The sequence below is a fragment of the Stegostoma tigrinum genome, chromosome 2 (assembly GCF_030684315.1).
Source record: "Stegostoma tigrinum isolate sSteTig4 chromosome 2, sSteTig4.hap1, whole genome shotgun sequence".
NCBI lineage: Eukaryota > Metazoa > Chordata > Chondrichthyes > Orectolobiformes > Stegostomatidae > Stegostoma > Stegostoma tigrinum.
In genome coordinates this window covers 88,225,240-88,248,102 of record NC_081355.1, presented here as the reverse complement: position 1 = coordinate 88,248,102, position 22,863 = coordinate 88,225,240, and the positions used below count along the sequence as shown (strand labels likewise).

General features: G+C 38.4%; 1 protein-coding gene across 4 annotated transcripts in view; it reads right to left on the bottom strand.

Moving 5' to 3' along the window:
- nfx1 (nuclear transcription factor, X-box binding 1) overlaps positions 1-22,863 on the bottom strand; it is a 79,872-nt gene that overhangs the window by 22,319 nt on the left and 34,690 nt on the right. For 2 of the 4 annotated variants that reach the window (XM_048551652.2, XM_048551670.2), the window contains exons 8-15: positions 13,510-13,609; positions 11,889-12,106; positions 9,583-9,680; positions 8,043-8,073; positions 7,214-7,296; positions 3,728-3,836; positions 2,593-2,712; positions 786-865 (exon numbers count right to left, since the gene is read on the bottom strand). In XM_048551652.2, the coding sequence (XP_048407609.1) occupies positions 786-865; positions 2,593-2,712; positions 3,728-3,836; positions 7,214-7,296; positions 8,043-8,073; positions 9,583-9,680; positions 11,889-12,106; positions 13,510-13,609 (839 nt within the window). The remainder of the gene's footprint in view (positions 1-785; positions 866-2,592; positions 2,713-3,727; positions 3,837-7,213; positions 7,297-8,042; positions 8,074-9,582; positions 9,681-11,888; positions 12,107-13,509; positions 13,610-22,863) is intronic. The other 2 variants (XM_048551660.2, XM_048551674.2) reach the window with 1 other exon arrangement.

Sequence of the window (22,863 nt, the reverse complement as noted above, 5' to 3'; positions counted from 1 at the left end):
GAATTATGTAATCTGGAAATTCACTAATACATTTGCTTGGATTTTGTAATCAGGATCGAAGGACTTGCACTTGAAGTCCATTTCAACGATAAATGCAGAGATGTTCCTTAGGCTTCTGTACAGATTATGATTACAGAGAACATTTTCGGCATGGTTGCTTCTATAAGGGATTTGTTGAGAGGGGGAGGGGAGAGAGAGCGCGAGAGAGAACAGGCCAAGAAATCATGGTCTAAATATAATCAGCACAGCAGTGATCCTGTCAACCAGTCAAATAGTTGGTTGCAATGCTGTCATTATCATTTCCAAGGAATGTGACAGGTTAATTGCCTATTAGGCAGGTTCTTGCCTGTAAGAATTCCTGTTCCTTTAAAAGGTGGACAGCTTACAGAGTTCAGGATTATCTCATTGTATGGCAGAGAAAAGTCATTGGGCTGAATGGCATTCTTCTGCTTTTATGTCTTATGGTCTTGACATAAATTATTAAAAATGTATACTATTTTAAGCATTGATATTACTTGCAATTTTTTTCAACTTCATTATGAAAACATACAAAGATGCAAGTTCATAAAGTTCTCTCAGTCTGCTGGATTTCAACTATTATTTGCATTTGTATTATAATGACAGAAGGTGCCATTTCCAAAAAAGGCAGTGATCAGCTACTGTTAGTGCTGAGTTTACCAAACTAAAAGCCAAGAAGAATGGATGTACAGTGGTTTTGTTTTACATGCCTGGGTGCGATAACAGAGAGACATCCAAATAATTTGAGTTTTTCACATGGTACTTACTTCGTGCTTCCCCATGCACCATTTTTGAGTGAGGTAAGTACAAGGTGGGCATTTTTCCTCATTGTGACAATTGTGGAATACTGTAGGTATATAACAAGATGCACATGAATGATAATCTCAAATACCCATAAACTTCATAAGCACCAAAAAAAGCTCTAATTATGGTTCCAACTTAATAAACTTGAAGAGGTGAGGCACTACAAGGTGCTTCCCATCCTCCGTGATTATTGCAAACGAGGGCACTGCTGCTGCTGAACTGAGCAGTACTGAGTCTGGACATTTTTAAAGATGTATTCATTCATGGGATTTGGGCATCGCTGGCTTGGCTAATGTTTAGTGCTCATCCTTAATTGTCTAGATGGCAGTTAACAGTCAACCATATTGCTGTGGGTCAAGAGTTATAAAGGAGGTCAGGCCTGGTAGGAATTGCAATTTCCTTCCCTAAAAGGACATTAATGAATGAAATTAGTTTTTCCCTGACAATGAGCAGTAGTTTCCTGGTCATCATTCAACCATCAATTCCAGATTTTCATTGAATTCAAATTCTACCTTTTACTGTGGCAGGATTTGAACCCAGGCCCCCAGAACATTCCCTGGGTCTCTGGATTAACATTCCAGCAAAAATACCAGTAGGCCATCATGTCCCCCTCTGAAGCTGAGAACATGATCCTCAATACGTACAAGATTAATTGAATATTGTAAGTGCGTCCTATGAACAGGGGTATATACTTTGCACATCACATGCAGGGGCCAATGGCAGGAGGACTGGAGAAAATAAAGGCTGCATTTTTATGTCGGAGCATGGAAATTAGTCATCTTCTGTCTTCCAAAACATTATGCTAGATCCTGCTTGACAGAGGCAGTACAAGCAGAATATTTCTATTTTGACAGAATAGGCAGTATTGCTTGGCTCCACAGTCAAAGTAATTTCAAATAATAAGCAGAATTAAGTTATGCATCAAGATTAGCTGTGGTTTGGAGAACCAAGGTCATTTAGCAGGATCAACGCACTCATTTGCGACAATCACGGAGGATGGGAAGCACTTGCAGTGTCTCACCCCTACAAGGGGCGAGTCTTCTTCATTTCCTCCTTGATTGTGTGCGCCTGATCTGATATCCCAACCTCTTCTCTGCCTTCCTTCTCTTTTGGTGATTGATGGCTCCTTCCTTGGCCCAGGTTCACTTCCCAAATACGGACCTCTTGATCACACTAAAACTATTCTCCTCTCACATTCATTTATCTCTCCAAAATTGTTTCATGCCAGTTTAATGTGAGACCATTCCCCACTTTTGCTCTTATCTCTCCAAAGTCACTTTCTTCTTGCGCTCTATAGACCTCATTCAAGCAACCCTTCTCATGCTCTTAAAAAGTCATTTAAGTAAAAGTGCCAATTAAATATAAATTGCTGTTGAGTCTCATCCATCTTTGCCAATTATCTGCCTCTAAGAATTGGTTGTATGGCTCTTCTCCTCATCACCTTCATGGATTACATATTGCTTTGACCCTGCATTGAGTGGGAGGAGCTAGAGACTCCACAAAGTTTGGTTTGGCCAGTGTACCAGGGTGTTTTATTACAACTTTTGCAACTCACATTAACTTCTCTTAGGCAGTATCTGAACACATTTAGTCAAGTTTCTGATATCCCAATACATTTCAATGATTGGCATTAGTTAGGGGTTTTCATAAATCCACATCATACATGTGGAACTTAAACACCTTTACGCACATTTCATTATCACCTGTGCTCCAACAAAAATCATAATGTTTTCAATTTAATGCACAAGCTGATGAACCATTCTCTCTTACCTGGATGATCACAATCATGCTCTCTGATGCAAGGGTTTTTGCACTCTGGAGGTTTGGTGCCACATGCTATTGGAGGATAGATCACCGTTTTGCCACAATGACACGTTAATTCATCAAAGCCTAAACAGCAAATGTTGAGTTAATTGTATAACCTATCATACAAGAGTTTCCTTTGCCATATAATGGAAATCTACGTATGGGTAATAACAGATGAAGAAACAGCTGTTGCACTGATAGAAAAGAACAAGAAAATGGCAAGGAGGTGGAAGAGATAGACTGAATATTTTCAGGCAGATCTTACCTCTGTACCTCTAATGAGACTAAGCTTTGAATTTGGAAGACATAGCAGACCGTGCTAATTTTAACCACCAAGCCTCATTTACCAAGGGCCATCCATTCACCTCACTGTCTCCAATGGGCACTAACAGGATGCAGAGCTGTTTGAGACAGACAAGGTTGGGTCTCGCCCAGTTGCCAAGCAGCTTCTAGGTTAAGTGTCATGGGTGACTTTTAAAAGGGACTTACACAGAGGGATGGCAGCCCTGAATAGGGGATACCCTGATTTTCCATATGAGTGTGGGTCTTGACCACAAAAGGATAATTTTGAGCGAGTTCTCTGAAAGGTATCTTATCATCAGACTAGTTTCAGACAACTTAAATGTATTCTAAGCATGGGTCTGTTCTCAGTTTTTTTAAAATAAAAGTTAAGCCAAAAGGTTCTGTTCCAGGCAAATTGGATTTAGGTAGCTATCTGCAATGACATTTTCTCCAACATCAATGAACGAAGGATTGCCTTTTGACTCAAAAAATGTGAAATTTCTGCAATGCAGTAGATTTACAAACTTACTGAGAAATAAGTTCACTAAAGTTAAAACATCCATTAGTCTAATGGACTAACTGGTTTGCTATGGTAAAGGCTGGATTTTATAAAACATCAGTTTTCAGATTATATTATTCAAGCTCCTGATTCTATCAAAATATACATCAAAACAAGCAGAAAACGTGCGTTTATGTTATCATGCACTTGGGCCATGCATCTGTCTCTATGGTACAGTATAACATTTTAATTATACAGTTTCACACAGAAACCAAGGCAAATTATCAAACAACTACATTTTTTAAACTTCAGACATACTGCTTTGCCAGCAATTCTGACAGTTTCCACGGTGGCAAGGTTCCTCACACTTGTGCTGTCCACAGTTAAGCTTGCGCCCACAGAGAAGGAGACACTTATGCTCAGTATCCTTAAAATGAAATCAACAGGTTACAAGACATTTGATATTAGTCTCAAAACTATTCAAAAGATCTATTTAATGAAAAATCCCCTTTTCATATACTATTCAAAACTTGCAAAGATACTTTTTAAAAATGATTGAAATAGTGCTTCTTTGAAACATTAGTGAGTCTACTGTGGAATTCCACAAAACTGAGCATGGAATATAGGAAACGGCAGTGTGGTAGTGCAGGAGCAGAAAAGGCAGAATGGTGAAAAGCAGAGAAAATTGTGATCAATTGGTCTAGAATGATCAAAGATGCACATATTAATGCAATGTCAACTACCAGTCTGCATCTTAAATGCTAGATAGTCTGCTTGATCCAATAAAAAAAAAACCTTAACATCTTGAAAGTTTAAATGTTGTCAAGTGACAGAATTTTACATATTGTATTGAAGGTGGTTTTACAAAGAAGTAAAATGTTTAAGACAAAATCAGAGCACAGCAAGCTAGCTGTAAAACTAGTTTAATGCATCCACATTTGCTGACAACGGAAGAGTTGTGGGGAGGACACGAAGATGCTGCAGAGGGAAAGATAGGTTAAATGCATGGATACAATAAGAGCAGAAGCTATGATATGATGTGCATTTACTTCTAAGAGAACCTATTAAACTACTATTAATCACTATCATCTTGACGGAGAATGTGACTTAAGACTGATGACATATCATGCAACTATGAACAACAGTGGTAAAACTCAGGTGTACTATGCTTAGCTCCCAGTAAACATTATACAGTCTTACTTTCAAGTACACAACCCAGACTGTTTACCTAAATCATTGAGAATGACTGGCACGTTTGAAAGAAAAGAACATTACCTCGTGCTAGTATGTAATTTGAAGATTCTTAATTTTCACCTGCAGCTTACACACTGTGGCAGTGGTGGCCTGGTTTGGAACATTTGACCACACAGAATATAAACCTCAATCTGTTCACACCCAACGGAAGAAGAAAAGAGCTGGTGTTAAAGTGAAACTAATATTAAACTGGTTGTGTAGTATTACACCTCTGTAGGAATTCCACTTGCAATTTCTTAGGCATTGGATCTCACCTAGTTCCACCAAATGGGAATCAGGTCTCCATAGGTTTCAATCTCAAGAGCTTAATTATTCAAAGTGCAAAGTTAAACCAGCAAGAGAAACTGAATAGCAGACTGCAGGTGGTCTCACTACATGGAAATTCATTACTGAAATTAAATACCACAGACTAGGATGGAAAGAAGAATCTATGCAGTAAGAGTTTTGAAAGCCTTAGAAGTATTTTCTTCATTATTTGTTTTCACTTTGGAAGTCCTAAAGTCAGTTTGCCTACCTAAACTGGCTATTTACGGCTGAAGCTTAAGTTAACCCAGAAAGGAAATCAAAAACCTCAACAGCATCATTACTGTTAAAGCAGTAACATACGGCTAACTCAGAGACTAGTATTGCCCTTAGTGTTTAATCAAGGCAAAACAAATTCCCAAACAGCTGAAAGATTCTCGACTATGTCAAAAACTGCAGCCAGCATTAAAAAAATCCTGCGAAAAGCTAAAAGATGGCCACAAAATTTCCAACACTGAATTGGAAAACAACCACATAAGCCAGCCATCTAGAAGAAGGACAGCAGTTACAAAGAAACCCCACCACCTGCAAGTTTCCCTCTAAGTTATTGTGAGGGGTACTTGGGCATACATCACTGCTGAGTCACTCAGTCAAAAATCCTAGAATTCACTCACGAATGGCACTGCGGTACAAGTATACCAAATGGACTGCAGTGGTTCAAGACAGTTCACCATGACCTTTAAAAGCAACTAGAAATGGACAATAAACACTGGCCCAGCTAGCATTGCCCACAACCCACAAGTGAACTAGAAAAAGGTACATGTATCTTTAAGATTGTGTACTTTGAACTACTGTCAATCACTCCAATATAATATTAGCCATGGAATATGCAGTCAGTCAATCTACTGGCAGCAAAAGTCAGGCGTGCTATAACTATCTTCCAGGGAACAATGTGCATATAGTCTTACCCTCAAATAAAAAGATCCCACATTAGTCTTTTACCAACTCTTGTATGCGATTATATTGAAAAGAATGTAACAGCAGATAGAAAACAATGCGACAGCATAAATTTATGCAACTTGCCAGAAAAATAACTGTTTGAAATGTACGAATTGAGAAATTTGTATATTTAGAAGGATGTAGATATCCTTTGACTTTGACATGAATAGAATCATATTTCCTACTATGTGGAAGCAGGCCGTTTGGCCCATCGACTCCACAAAGAGCTTCCAAAGACGACCCCAACCAGACCAAATCCATCCCTGTAATCCTACATTTCCCAAGGCTCATCCAACTAGCCTGTATATTCCTGAACACTATGGGCAATTTAGCATGGCCAATCCACCTAAACTGGACAACTTTAGACTGTGGGAGAAAACCAGAACACCTGGAGGAAGTCCATATGGATATGGGAGAATGTATCAACTCTAAGCAGACAGCTGCTCAAGGCAGGAATCAAACCTGCCTTGTCATCATCCACATCAACTTGTACAAGGCCACATGTGAAGTACTGTGTTCAATTTTAGCCTCCTTACCTCAACCCTCAAGGAGGACATTCCTACCCTAGAGGAAGTGTGACAAAGGTTCATTAGGTCATTTGCTGGGGGTGAGGGTTTTGTCCTCACCTGGATAGAGACAGCTGGGCCCTCACTCACTCAAGTTTGAGTGTTGATCTAATTGAAAGAGATAACATTTTTCAGGGATAGATGTGGCGAAGAAAAAAATTCCCCTGGGTGTGGGATCTGGAAAACAGGTAGACTCAAGAGGCAAGCCATTTATGATTAAGATGAGGAGAAAGTTCTTCATTAAAGAATTTGGGGTTCTTTGACTATGCATTCTCAGCTCTTTGGGTTTGAGTTTCTCACTAAGTATAGTTAAGAGAGAGATAGATTTTCAGATGAAGGGAATGGGATCGTGCAGTAAAGTGAAATTGAGATAGATGCTCAATCATGATTTTGCTGAGTGGCAGAGCAACTCGAAGAGCTACACATCTTTTTCGGGCTCCAGTTTCTGGAGCTGTTTCATCGCTCCCGTATTCTCTCTGTATTCTGGAGCATTTGGTTGCTCCCTTTACCTGTGTAATGGCAAATGGCAATACAAACATGCTAATACAAGACATTGTCTATGGATCATTCAGCTGTTTAATCAAAAAGATCATAAATTACTGGCCTTTAAAGGGTGTAAGACATACTTATGAATCTTACCTGATCTTTGAAACAGTGACGACTTTCAAAACACTATTTCCCTATGATGTATGTCAAACAAAGTACGCAGTAAAAAAGCCTCGTACACATTTGATTCACTTACCACACAACAAATTTCATTACATTTGTGGCGGCCACAGGAACGCTTTTTATTGCAACGCTTGTCACACAAAAACAGCAGATCTGCTACATAGGAAAATTACAGCAGAGAAGGTATTACAGAGCAACTCATGAAGGCTTATACAACATAGCGCTATCTCCTTTCAGAAATAGAATTTCACTGATACAAGTAGTGAATAATGTCTACTGAACCATGAGCAGCAGCATATCCAATATTGTCAATTATGAAGTTCATTTCGTAAAAATTAGCATCTCGGTACCAATGGGGTTTATACTGCTGGTTACAGACTGGGGGCAGTAATGCTGGTGTGTACATGTGACAGCACATCTGCATGCATTAAACTTAAAAGTACTGCAAACGCTGGACAAAGAGGTTGCCACACCAGAGTGTGTCAGACAAGGGGATTTTTTTTGTTTTTAAAAAAAAGTGTCCGCTTTTTCAATACTGAAAGCAAAGATTAATTACAAAATGCCAAACAGAACATGGTAAGTTAACTAACTCAGCACCAGTACTGTAAGAAGGTTCTCTCAACAAAGGATAGGCTAAAACAAGTTAGCTGCCACAAGAACTGATCAAATATTTTTAGTTCGCAATTATTTCACAATTGATTTTGGGAATCCCTCATTCAAAACCTTGCATGATACAGGGAAAACGTAAAAAGGATGAAAAAAGTAAGAAGTGAAATCTCATTGGGTCTATTTAAAAAAGTCAAACATTAAAATTAAGCACAACAAATAATCAATTTTCAGCAACATTTTACTTGAAAACATCACTACCTTAATTTTAAAAAAGGGAACATCACGATGCTTACCCTCCTTTGTGATGTTGACACAGGGTACATCCTATGCAGAATTAAATAATAATTATTACACAAGCTGAAATTGTCCGAAAATATTTTGTTAAAATAAGTTTTTCTACCAGAGAATACAGTGGAATTAAATTCTTTCACACAGGTAACGATTTTATGGATAATCACTTATAAATGGCAAAACTTATAATTCATAATCAAATCAGAGATTAACAGTGAACCTATCGTTAAATGGGGCACTTAAAACAATTCTTAAATTCTTAAATAAATTCTTAAATAAATAGTGGGGGGGGGGGGGGAGAAGGTGGATAGAAGATGGATAGGTGGAGAAGATAAATGGAGGGAAGACAGGTCAAAGAGGTGGGGTTGGAGCCAGTAAAGGTGAACATAGGTGGGGAGGTAGGCAAAGGATAGGTCGGTCCAGGGAGGATGGACAGGTCAAGGAGGCGGGATGAGGATTGTGGGTAAGAGTTGGGGTAGGGCTTGAGGTGGGAGGAATGGTTAGGGAGGCAGGGAGTAGCTAGGTTGATTTTGGGATGTGGTAGGGGGTGGGGAGATTTTGAAGTTTGTGAAGTCCACATTGATACCGTTAGGCTGCAGGGTTCCCAAGCAAAATATGAGATGCCATTCCTGCATCTTTCGGGTGGTGTCATTGCGACAATGCAGGAGGCCTAGGATGAACTTGTCATCCAAGGAGAGGGAGGGGGATTTGTTTGTTGCAAACTGAGCGTAGGTGTTGTGCAAAGTGGTCCCCAAGCCTCCGCTTGGTTTCCCTGATGTCGAGGAAAAGTGTCTCATATTCTGCTTGGGAACCCTGCAGCCTAACGGTATCAATGTGGACTTCACAAAGCTTCAAAATCTCCCCTCTCCCTACCGCCTACCAAAATCAGCCTAGCTATTTCCTGCCTCCCGAACCATTCCTCCCACCTCAAGCCCCACCCCCATTTCCTACCCACAAAACTAATCCCACCTCCTGGGCCTGTCCATCCTCCCTAGGACTGACCTACATTCACCTTCACTGGCTCTAACCCCACCTCTTTGACCTGTCTATCTCCTCTCCACATATCTTCTCCTTCATCCATCTTCTATCTGCCTCCCACCTCTCCCTATTTATTTCAGAATCCCCTTCCCCTCCCCCATTTCTGAAGAAGGGTCTCAACCCGAAATGTCAGCTTTCCTGCTCCTCCGATGCTGCTTGGCCTGCTGTGTTCATCCAGCTCTATACTGTGTTAATCTGAAGTCTGTGTTTCTTTGCATGCCGAGAATTGTTTCAATGCCACAACATGCATATTCCTGAAATGACATGTGCCCCACCTGTAAGTCAATCTGATTGACCAATAAGCCTGATCTCACTGGCCAATGGGGGTTTGTGAAAAATTACTCCTATTCTTCCAGATTCAAAAAGGATTGCTGCAAAAGCATTTGCCTTCTTCCCAACCTGTCCTTGCCTTGGCTCTAACTCCAATGCCAGGAGTGCATTAGTATTAAAAACAAATTAGATAAAGTAGATATCATTTTATTACAGATGTGACCTTTTTCTCACCTGCTTTTTAAATCCACACCGACAGTTAACAGTTGAAATTCCAGCACATGGTCCACATTCACCTTCATGGCAAAGGTTACTACAAGTATGAATGGAATCTATATTTTAAAAGGAAAAAAAGACTTTATTCTAGCCATGCCGATCAATGTTAGAATTCCTGCAGATAAAATTCTCAAAATTATTAAATATCAGCTGTACTGACCAGTCTCAGAAAGGGCAAAATAATGTATGCAGTCACTAAGTCACATTTGCTTCAGACTGTTAGCCGGGAAGCAGACTATCCAATTTCAAGAATATTCGAGAGTTTTAGTGTTACAATATCATCATGGAGTATCAATTTGTATCCTATCCTGCAATACCCCAAACATACATTTGACAATGTATTATCTTCGCAATACTCTTAACAGACAGAGATCCAGGTCAGATTTCTAATTTTTCTATGTTAGTCACATCCAATTTGATGATTCTCCTTTTCATACCAAAAAATCTGGGAAGACTTTTTGTGACAGAGCTTCTTTTCCAGTGCTAAGAGGACTGGGTTTGATCTCTACTCTTACACACTCCACAGCACACTATTGGTTCGTATTCACCAGGTCATGGCTCACCATATACCAATGATTCCACCACAAACCTGATTTCCTTGTCTTCATTTTACAGGGATACCTTCCAATTTATAATTTTATTTTAATATTTGTTCAAGGGATCTGGACGTCCCTGGCTGAGTCAGTATAAATTAAATAGCTCTAATTACCCATGTGAAGGTGGCGGTGCTGCTCCCTTAGAACCAGTAGAGTCATTGCGGTGATGTTAGCAAGGGAATGCTCTTATTTACTCTTCTTCTAATTGAACTGACATTTCATTATCCCAGATACTTCCTTGCAGAACATTACAATATTTCTCTTTCTCATTCCAACTGAAAGCAGTGCCCAAAACACTTAAATGATTTGAGAAAGAGAATTTAGACGGTATTTGCTGCTCATGGTGTAGCCCCTTCTATGAGGGTAGAAAACCAGTTAAGAAACTCAGTTCTGTCTGTAACTGTAACCAAAAAAACCTGAGTCACTACTGCAGAGACTGGTTGTTATCAATGCCCACCACCCATCCCATCCTTTCCCATGATTCTTATCAAGTTTCCAACATTGCTTGAACAAAGCTTAAAGCAAGCTACAAGAACAGCATTTTAAAACCTTTTCTAAGCATCCTGAAGACATCCAGTTGGTAAACCTGATCAGTAGCTTCAGATTGCAGCAATAAACAGCACTACTCGTTAAACCGTAGGAAACTGGTATGATGGGTGTGGCTGTTAAGATAGCCAGCTGAACACAAAGCAGGTAGAGCGGTCTGCATTTGTGATCTTGTCCCATTTTCCCCACATTTACCTTGGATCAAAATTTTATAAATTTTGGATGTTTTTTATTTGTTTGCTCTTCAATTTCCTTCATGTTTTCAGCTTGTTTAAGGACCTCTGATGTCTTTTCAGTCTCAATTATTTCTACACAATATTTGCCTTGCCTCACCTATCATGGTCTACATTATCTAACAGTCTTCCACTTGCAAGCCTCCAGGGAAGAGGCTGGCGTGTGGAACTAGGTGTGCTGCTCTTGCAGAGACCTGCTACATTCATTACAGGTGAAATATTGGTGCTGCAACCATTCATGAAGACTCTCACATTCTGTTTCTCTTCCTTTCTAATTGTACCAAATTGTTGATTGTGCATGATGCAGTAGAACTATTAGAAGGCTTAAAAGCACTTTTGCTTCACTGATGTGCACTGAAGGGCTAGGCACTTCTAGTACCTTTGTTTTTATCTCAAATTTGCGATATTTTTTCCATTCACAATGATGTTTAAGCAAATTAGAACAAAGCAGGATGGTCAATCAAATGAAGCTAACAGCTGCAGTTACAAAACACTACCCCTTTCCCCATTAAAAGCAGACAACCAAAACTAGAAAACCATTGCTTAGTTTGCTTAGAATACGTTTACTTGATTTTCAAAATATAATATGCAGCCTGGAAACACGTGTGTCTCCATATTATGAACCTCAAAACACTGAAAATAATAACCAACTCCTTAGTTATTCTAACAAATTATGGAAAAGTACCAACAATGTTTTAACAATTCTAACAAATTCCGCACAGAATGATCAGTATCTTACAAGCTGTGAACCTCATCTTAAAGATTTTAAGAATAAATCCATTAATGTTTAAACAATATCTGATGATTTAAAAACAAAATCTCATTTCACCCATTTAAAAAGAAAGTAATTTCAGGAACACAACTGGTCAAAGCCTTCTAACCTTCTTACCATCAGAGCCGCAAGGTAATGGCTTGCCACAAGTCTTCCCACATGATGGTATAGAGTCAGTGCAGTTCTTACGCTCAGGGTACCCAAGCTCTAAAAGTTTGCACAGAGGAGTCTGCCCACAAGGGCAGCTGTGAACCAATTCTGGCAAGCGAGGGCAGGGCTGACATGCTGACGGGTGGCACAGCTGTTGACAGGTATGGTTTCCACAGTTGAGCTTCCTAAGGGAGTGAATGATCCATGAAACTTTAATATAAACAATGGGGTGCGAAGGTAACATTAAAGTAGGTATTAGTCAATGCGGACAGTCATCAATACTGATAATTAAAATAATGCCAATTCAAATTGCATTACAATGTAGATATTTAAACAGTGTCTCAGGTATCAGCATAAGATGCTTAAAATCAAAGCCATTAAAGTGGAAAAATTTGCACCCAAGAATCTTAGTTCTATTCACTTTTAAAATATTTACCACTGGGTTTTTTCCATGAGAACTTTTGTGCACAGACATGATTGAAAAAATCATAAAATTGCAAATTACATAGCATGGCAACATGGAACAACGAGAACCAACTTTGGAAGATAAACATTTAACAGTTATTTCTCATGGCTTTTAAATACATAAAACATGTAGGAAGAGCTTTGTGAATTGTAATAATAAGGTTACGTACGCAAAGATTAATTATAGCTCTGCTTATGTGAAATAGAAATTTTGAACATGCTTTACTTTGGGGTCAGATTCCAAGTGAACTTTCTAGTTGCAGCTTGAACAGTTTTCTATGATTAATCCACCTACTAAAACCCACACACAGACACGCTGTCCCAACCTCCCCAAACACAGTGCGCAGTTGTCATCGTGCTGGCTTAAAAACAAAACAGTATTTTCATTCTATGTTTGAGAAAGTAATTTAAATACAACAGCTTAACTTTGGAATCACTTCAGTTTCAAACACAGTGGGGCAGTGTTTCCTGTAGATTATGCTGATTTTTGCAGTGAAATTTGTCCCAAATTGGGCACTCCAAAATTGACCAAAAGGCAGAATTTTAAAGACATTCCAAAATCTTAAGCGAGGAGACAAGAAAGTTATAAGAATTAACTGACTAGCCCCATCTCCAAGAAGCTTGGAAAACATTGATTAAATCAACTACCTGAACACTTGCAATCCTCCAAGGAAGAAGGATTCTACTTTTTTTATTAAAAAACAATTTGTGTTAATTTGAAAATATATACACTCTCTTGGAGGAGAAAAATAATGGTTAGGTACTGGACACACCAGGTGGTGCTTGTTTTATTTTTAATGTAATTACATTTAGCCAAATGATAGAGGAAGTTATCAACCACACATTGGAGACAGAGACAGGGATTCAACGTAGACTGGCATGGTTTAGAGAAAATCAAAGAAATCATTACAGAGGGAAAGCAAGAGAAACATCTAAATTCAGATCTGAACAAGGGAAGAAGGAACAGTGAGAGAAATCCAATTTCAAGGAAGCAATGGAAATCTCAAGCTTCACTTAAGCAAGTTTTTTTTAAATTAAGCAAGCACACATAAAATCAGTATATTTTCAGTCTCACTAAAATTTACTATGACTAATCAAAGCACACATCCATGTCTCAATTCACCTGTCACATGGCTTCTGACAAGAAAAATAGCCAGTGCCATCATATGCTTCTTTATCTGTTCCACATGGCACTTCTCGGAATGTAGCTCCACAATAGCAACCTAGAAAGGAAACAAAGTAATAATGATCTGATCACTTGGTTACTTCATAATTCAGGCATTTTTCCAGTCTACGAACTATCACGCTACAAGACCACTGTAGCTGAATAGTTCCACAACACAGAAAAGATCAAGAAAGCTAAAAGAACTGAGCCACACTCCTGGTGATTAGTTGAGTTTGACTATTTCAGGTTAAGACTCTACAAAGGCCTCCGCTCTTCATTTAACTCCATCATGCTCCTCTACTCATATCTTCTTCGTGTGACTCTCCACTTAAAGTGCATCTATATTTTTTTGTCTGAACCACAGATTAAACCACATTTCTCTTGAATTCCCTATTAGATTGTTAGTGACAATTTGATATTTATTTCCTTGTCTTTCCCCACGAGTAGGAGCTTTTTCCGTACCAATAAAACAAGGTCATTATTCAAGACTTTTGTCAGCCAGGCCCTAAAAACTTGTCAACCTCACCTGAAAAGATGTGATCTAGCAGTTATATTATTTTCGAATATTTTCTGCAACTTCTCCAATGTTTTTGTAAAATTGTTTCCTACATATGGATACTAGAACTGCATGCAGCAGTTCAAGTGTACCTTCTCTGCTTTTCTGTTCCATTCCTTGAGAACTTAATCCCAGTGCTTGTGTTTTTCTTAAAAATCATTAATCTAACTTATTTTCCTGCTTGTAGTGATGTGAACATCTTTATCGCAGATTCCTTGTGCTTTCCAATCCCTTTCAGACTTTCTATCCAAGGAATGTAGTTTCCTTAGTCTTCCTACCAAAACGCACAACACCACACCACAGGCTGAAATTCATTCGTTAATAAATTGTTCAATTTCTAAATGCCAGTTGGAAAGGGCAATCTTTATTCAGTTTAAGGTTTATTCACAAAAGAGAAATACTTCAAACAGATGGTCCATAATTCTACAACTGCTCACCCCAGTGTTACTTTATATGAGCACGTTAACCAGGTGCCCCTCTACTGTAAACACAACTGTTACACAAATAACACATTTCCTTGTTTAAAAATAAAGCTTACAAATATTCAGAAACAACATTTTAAAATAAATAAAATCACTATCTAAATTTTATATAAAGCATTGCAAGACAAGGTGGCTCTCTTCCAGGCGTCCCCGTAATATTTTAGCTAAAGCAGTTTAGATTCAACAAGCAGATAATTGAAGATTTGTATTAACCCTCTGATTTTGCAGATTTTTTTTTAAAACCAACTGTTCCATGCTAATATGGTCAATTCACATCTTTCTCCCCCACATACACTTTTTACAAATTATATGCCATCCTGTAAGGAACAACTGTCCATCGAATGTTACATGGACAAACTGCCTCCAGTCTAACTCAGATGCCGAATTTCTCCTAAAACGGGACAAAAACAAATCTCACATCCACTGCTGCCATGATAGCCAGTATTTCCGTAAGTCAAGTACTTATAACGTCAATTAATTGTCAGATCCTTGTGTTTATTTCCTTAGCTTCTTAGCATTAAGGACATTTCCCATTTACACCAACCAAAAATATTACGGAATCAGTTTCACACTAATTTCAGGCTCTTGGGGTCATCTAAGAATGACAAGTATGCATTTCTCCATATTTCATTTAAAATGCTCTTCTTAACCCCCATAGAGTATACTTGACTTTAGGCTGTTTTCTTGTATTTACTTTTCATACGTCAGAGCTAACACAGTCTCGTCTGAAAACACAACCAACCCAAATGACCAATCAAGTTTTGCGATGATTTGTTTCTTTTTTAGATGTGACATCATTCTCTGTGATGGCTTAGCACAGAGACAACAGATAAGATTAACACTCTAAAGACAACTGCGGATTCTAATTTGCTCCATACCTACTCTGTTTAATGTCTACACCATTACATTTAAAAGCCTCTGCAGACTGACTTGCAATCTTAAATTCTATTTCAATGTTATCAATAACATTCTCCTCAAAGTCCACAGTGCCATTTCACAAATAAAAAACTACAACATGCATCAATTTGGGATCTGATGTCAGCTCAGCAGCCTATTTTTCAGGAAGACGAGCTCTGAAAAATATATTCCTGAGGTATCATTCAGGCATCCAATGTATCAACTAAATTTCCAGAGATTTCCCTCTATTATTATTAGCCTATTTAGGCAATTGCAGAAACATACCTCAGAATATTTTCAGATGCAGGAACGTGGTTTTCTTGTCAATTGACCTACATGCTACATTTACGTGACCTAAAAAAGACTACAACTTTTACACTTACTTTCCTTGTAAGGGAATGCTCCCTCAAACATCTGTATTATGTAGTTGTTTTCCAGCATCGAGCCACACTTTAGCCTTAACATACCCATTGGCAAGACTCTGTCCTCTAAAAAACCCATCTGTTTGACAAAACAGTGTTTGCCATATCTGGTATTTATAGGAACACAGGAACAGGTGATGGTCAATCAGCCCTTCAAGCCTGCTCCACACATTGAGATCATGGCTGATCTGTGGCCTAATTTCATATAACTGCCTTTAGCCCATATCCTCTGATATCTTGCTATGATTCAGCATCCAAAGCCATTTATAGAAAAGAGTACTAAACATCTGCCACCTTTTGTGTAGACATGCTTAACATTTTTCCTGAACATTGTGGCCCTAATTTGCAGATGACAGCCCCTAGTTCTAGAATCCCCAAGTTGAAGTAGTTCATCTTTACCTATCCTGTCTTTTCCTGTTAATATCTGAATATTTGATCAGATCACCTTTTAAATTGTAGAAAACAAAGGAGATTTAATGTGTGTTCTGAGGAAGGGTCACTGGACTTGTGTTTACTCTGTTTTCTCTGCACAAATGCTATCAGACTTGCATTTTGTCTGTGTTTCAGATTTCCAGCTTCCACAGTTCTTTATTTATCTAGTTTGTATAATCTTCCTTATAATCTAACTCCTGAAGTCCTGGTATCATTCATGTAAACCTGTGTTGTACTCCCTCCAAGGCCAATATATTCTTCCTAAGGGGTGAGGTCTAACTTGAGCTTTGTAAAACTGCAAGATCACGTCTGCATTCTTGTACTCCAGTCCTCTAGATATGAAGGCCAGCATTTCATGAGCTTTCTTGAAAGTTTTCCACACCTGTTCATGAAATTTTAAAGATCTATTCATCCGAACTGTGATATTATACGCTTTAGAATCTCAAAAACTGTAGGTAGATTGAAAGCAGCAGCAAAAACTCTGCATGGAATAAACTATTAAAGGACAAGGACAAATTTAAACAGGAAATGAAAGCAATTGGCCAAGTCTGGGAAAAGGAGGAGTCAAAGGCTCATGAACTAAACAGTTTTGACATCCGCTTGATAATTGGCTGCATTGTGCCACTGGGACAAATCAATGCCCTGAAGAACTCCTCAAATGAGTTCATCACGAGAAAGCAGAGTCATTAAACAGACAGTCAATGCCAAATATAACAATGGAACAGGGATATTACTTCTTATAAAGACAGCAAGCTGCAGACTTGATTGAAAGTTTCAGAATACTCATCAATATTTTGGAAGAAAGAACCAAAAGAATCATCAATAATATGATATATACCTGAAAGATGAAAAACTTTAAGAATCTAACACCAGAACTCTCCCTTTACAGAATAAAGAACAACACTGCATAAAGTTCACACCCTGGTCAACAGAGACAGATACCCTTTATTAAATTTGTGGCTAAATTCCACCATTAATTGGGTAATAACCAAGTTAAGTTGAGGCTTAACTTGCTGACTTGAAGAGTCTTCTCAGTGGCTACATGCAATAGAGTTTATATTATGAGTTCAGTACTTCGCAGTCTGTGAATTTATTAATAAGTAGTTGAATTGAAGGTAGTATGGGTTGTTGAGAGTAAATCACCACAAAGTCTCTTTGAACATCGACTGTATTTAACTTCATACTTTCTATTCTTTCAGTCTAAAATGGATAAAATTATAGTAAACATCATCTGCAATGTTTTTGCCCATTTGAGTTATCAATATCCCTTATTAATTTTATGCTGTTTAGTGTCTATAATACAGCCTAACTTTGTGTCATTAGGAAATTTGGATTTATGATTTTCTATTAAAGATTTGGATAATGGCATAAATAAAGTGAATAACTGAGGCCTGAATACAGATCCTTGTGATACACAATGGTCCCATCCTGCCAATTTGTGTACCTGTCCATTATCCCTGCTTTCTGTTACCTGCCAATCAACCAGTTTCCCAGTCATGTTGATAATTAGCCCTCAATTCCACAGGCTTCTACTTTATGTGGGACTTCATCACATGCCTTCTGGAAGTCAATATAAACATCCATTGACATTCCCCTGTCCACTACCTTAGTCACTCTTGAAAAAAAATTCAGGCATGACGCCATGCTGGCTCTCCCTGATGACTAAAACTTTTCAATGCTCAGTTACCCTGTTCTTGATCATTGTTTGAGTCAATTTCCCTAGAGATGTTAAGCTAAAGTTTGCTTTATTGTCAAATGTGTCTACAGTGAAGAGTGTTATTTTGTGCGCTATCAGGCAGATTGTAGCATACAAAGTGCATCTGGGTAACAGAACAGGATGCAGCATATATTGTTGCAGTTGCAGTGACGGTGGAGACAGCAAAAGTGACAGCAAATCAGAATTAACATTTGGAGAGGCCCGTTCAAAAGTCTGAAAACAGCAGGGAAGCAGCTGTTCCCTGGTTTTCCTCTTTCACCCTTCTTTTGTGCAGTGACACGTGTGACTTTCCGATCCAGACGGACGACTTCTGTATCTAGGGGACTCAAAGATTATGGCAAGGGTGGCTACAATTTGCTTTGTACTTCCTTTAATGTCCTTGAATGGAAATCAGGTACTGGGGATTGGTCACTTTTTAATTCCAATAAATATGTCATTATTAATAAACTTAATAAGGAAAACACCAGTAATGATCCACTATTAACTTCCTTGCAACTTCTGACAAACTAACCTCTTCCACTGTATTTTACGTGTCTGCTATATCCCTATAGACACTGAATGGCTCCCACTTGCCAAATTTCTTGACCACCCACTTTCTCTTTATAACGATATAATTTCCACTTATTGATTTTGATATCTCTGGCAAGTTTCCTTTCGTAGCTGTTACAAGTTGCTTTGTCGTACCTCTCCCATTCAGCAGGATCCTTACTTTTTTTTTTAACATTTTTATAAGCCCTTCTGGTTTAATGCTGCTGTTTATCTCTTGACTTGTTCATGACTGTTGTGTCTAGTGGAATGTTCCCCTCTTAAATTAGTTTTGTATCACATTAAATGCTTCTTTAAAAGAATTCTCCATTGCTCGTTTTACCTACTAGCAGATTTTCCCAGTTTACTTTGGACAGTCTCCTGTCTCATCTCATTAAAGTTGGCCTTACCTAAATGTAAAGCTCATTAGGTACATCAGAATAAACTTCAAATTCCTTCCAATTACCTGATTTCTCCAACTTCATTCCCTTGGTTTGTTTATTCTCTTGTGTATGGACGCTAACTAAAGTACTGTCCTGAGTCTTTTTGCTACTATTCCTATCTTGGAGACAGTTCTGCAGCCCTTATTTCATTTGCAATTTATTCAAGTTGTGGCCTAAAGTTGTCCTATCGAGCCTTTAGGTACCACTGCTATAAAATCTCATTTAGCATGTCAAGAGGCTTTCCCTTTGGTACGTAATCACTTTCTATCGCAAGACTCAATCTCAGGTATGTAGTGTTAAAGCCTGCTTGTGCTTCTATCTTCCAGTCTTTTATTCCATTCTGCCAACACATGGACATCACTTCTTGGTCACCATCTTGAATACTTAACCAATATTTAAAATATTTAAATTGTCAGCAGCTTTCATGCCCCACACTCATGACATCACCCCATTTAGTGAACACTTCCGGAATGCAACTTTCCACCTTAGGCAACTTTTTTTTGGCTGTGATAGCACTGTCCTCCGCGTAACAGTATTCAGCTTCCCATCTTCAGATCCCTGAAGTATTCTGGTATGTCACAGGACACAAGTATTCATGTATTAGATGCTGACTGTCATCTGTCGACCACTCAATTTCCAATCAATTCTTATTATTGAGGGGAATGAACCTTAAAGGTTTGGGTGCCATGTTGTGTAACCAATGACCACACTCGCCTTTAAAAGGACCTTGCCATATTTTATGAGTATTTTCCCTCAAATTTCAGCCAATCTTAGAGAGAAGTTGTAAGTCCATAGACTTATTGAAAGTCCTTTCCCCCCCGCATATAAATCACTCAAGTGTGCAAAAAACCCCCAAACTAATCATATTCCCCTCAACACAGAATATAATTTGGGATTGTACCTACCAGATTATTCTCAAAGGCCTAGTGACAGGTGCCAAACCAGCTGAGGTGAATTCTTCATACAAATGTAGTTGTCAACTTGTAGTTTGGTTGACCTGCTAAGATCTTATGCACCGTTTCACAGAGTGCATTGATCAAAAGGGCCTTCAGCTGTGGTATTCATCACCATTAAGCACATATTCCCACACATCTCTAAAGTGGTCATTCACATAGTATCTCCCTCAGTCAAACTTAGACAGTGCTCCAAATGTAGACCTTATCTACTTATCTATGGTCTGACCAGAAAATCCTTTTGTCATTAGCACATATATTACTTTGGAAAGACTAAATCTGGTTGACGTTTCAATAAAGTACAAAATTAAAATAACAGCCTGTGTAACATAACTGTTGAGCTCATGATCTAAAAGGTACGTGCCAACTCAAGTTTTACAATAGGATGTAATGGAAAGTTACATCAAACTGATTCATCTTGTATGTTCTGCATCAACCAGACTTGATGTTTGTGACTTCAAAAAAAGTTCACTTGCTTGTGCTTTCTGATTATCACCTGATCAACATTTAATACCATTAATATTTGCAGCAACATCATGTTTTACTAAGAGAATAAAATTACGCACTGATTGGATCAAGTGCCAATTCTCTTATTTTCCAAAAGTGTGTTTTAAATCAAGCTCCACATCCAGTATTACTTGTGCTTTCTTTTCACGAGTACTCATTTAACAGCAGTACAGACCACACCGATTAGAAAACTGGCTTACTCCAGCTATTTTGCAAGGAGCTACCACATCCTTAGTTAAGAGCTTCTTATCTCCAAATTAGAAGCAAATAGAGCCTTCATGGTTATGTGAATCTTCAATGCTGAGTGAATCTAGATGACATTTTAGAAAGTCTCTTCACATACTACTCGTGTGATCGTTATCTAATGCCACACAGTCAAATAAATCCATAATTAATATACTCATTATTGAACTAAAGCCTCTCAATTTGTGCAATTCTTTCAATCTTCAGTTTCCGAATTCTATAACAGAATACTGCTTTATCATTTTGGGCAAGACATCACAAAGAAGGAATCACCTATTCAATAAATGAAGCGCCCATTAAATGTTCTTTAGGCATTTTGGGGTTCATATGCTTACTCTTGCTACTTAAATCTGATCATCTACCAAGATATACTGATCTGTTAAGAAAGTGCTTTCATCCACAATCCTTCTGTTCGTAACCCCTCCTTTCTACTGATACAGTATACAGTATCTCGACAATTCCAAAATGCTGTAATCGTTGAGCTTGACATTCTTTGTGACAACCTAACATTTTGGAAGTAACAGTTTTATGGGAGTATATGTGGATAAATCACTGAAATTGGTAGAGTAGGATTTAAAAATAGTAATTCATGGGCACTGTTGGCCATGCCAACATTTATTGTCCATCCCTAATTAACAGAGGGCTGTTAACAGTCAATCAAATTGCTGTGGGTCGAGTCACATGTATGCCTGAATGAGCTTTTTCAACTTTTCCAAAGCTTGATGACTGATAGAGAAATCTATAAAATTAGGTATGAAATAAATATTTACAGACTGGATTGAGGATATAAATAACTTCGAGATTACAAAGATCCTCCTCAGCAAAACTTTCTATTTAAGATCTTTAATATTCAACATTTTGCTTTGATCAAAGTTGAAACTATAGGCCAGTTAGCTTCAAGTGTGTCATTTGGGAAATGCTAGAATCTGTTATTAACGCAATAGCAGGAGGACACAGACATTGTACCACTAAGCAGAAACAACATTATTTCATGGAAAGGAAACAGGTTTATTGCAATTATTTTAGGATATAACAAACAGGCTAAGTAACAGGGAATCACCACATCCACCATCTACAAATCAGCAGTGTGATGGAATACTCTCTACTTGCCTGGACGACTGCAGCGCCAACAACACTATAGAAGCTTGACACCATCCAGAATAAAGCAGCCCGTTTGACTGGCACCACATCTACAAGCATTCACTCCCTCCACCACAGCTGCTCAGTGAACTCTACTATCTACAAGATGCACTGCAGAAATTCAAAGATCTTTAGACAGCACTTTCCAAACCCATGAATACTTCCATCGAGAAACACAAGGGCAGTAGATACATGAGAACACCACGGTCTCGAAGTTCCCCTCCAAGCCTCACAATCCTAACCTTTGAAGGAACAGTGATATATTTCCAAGTTGCTGGGTCAACATTCTAGAATTCCCTCCCTAAAAGCATTATGGATCACAGTGGTTCAATGAAGCAGTTCATTGACACCTTCAAGGGCAACTAGGGACAGGCAATAATTGCTGGCCAGCCACCGGCACCCACATTCCATAAGTGAATTTAAAAAATGCATTGTAAATTGGATTTCCAAAAGACATTTGATTAGGTGCCACATTAAAAGGCAACTGCATAAGATTTTATATGGTATGGAGGGTGGTATATAAGCAGACAAAGACGCTGAGCTAACAAATAGGAAACAGTTATGTTAATGGAGTCATTTTAAATTTGTAAAACAGAGCATGGCTGATGCCTTAACTCTTTGCTATCTACATTAGTCTTGGATGAAAGGACTGACAGTCGTCTTTATCGCAAAGGGATTGAGCATAAAAATAGGTAATTCTTGCAACAATTCTACAGTGCAATGGTGAGGTAATATATTGAGTACTGTGTAGTTTGGGTTATTTTATTTGGGGAATATAATTACATTGGAGTTCACAGGAGAAGGTTCAGTCATTGCTGGAATGAATGAATGATTGGCTATGTATTAGCTTTTAGATGAATACCAGGTTGTTTTTTGAAATGTATAAGACTCTGAAGGGGTTGATAGGGAATCTGGGACTGGGGGACTTAGTTTGAAAATAGGGAACCTTTTATCAAGGTAGAAAGGAGGAGGAACTTGTTTGAGAGTCATTAATG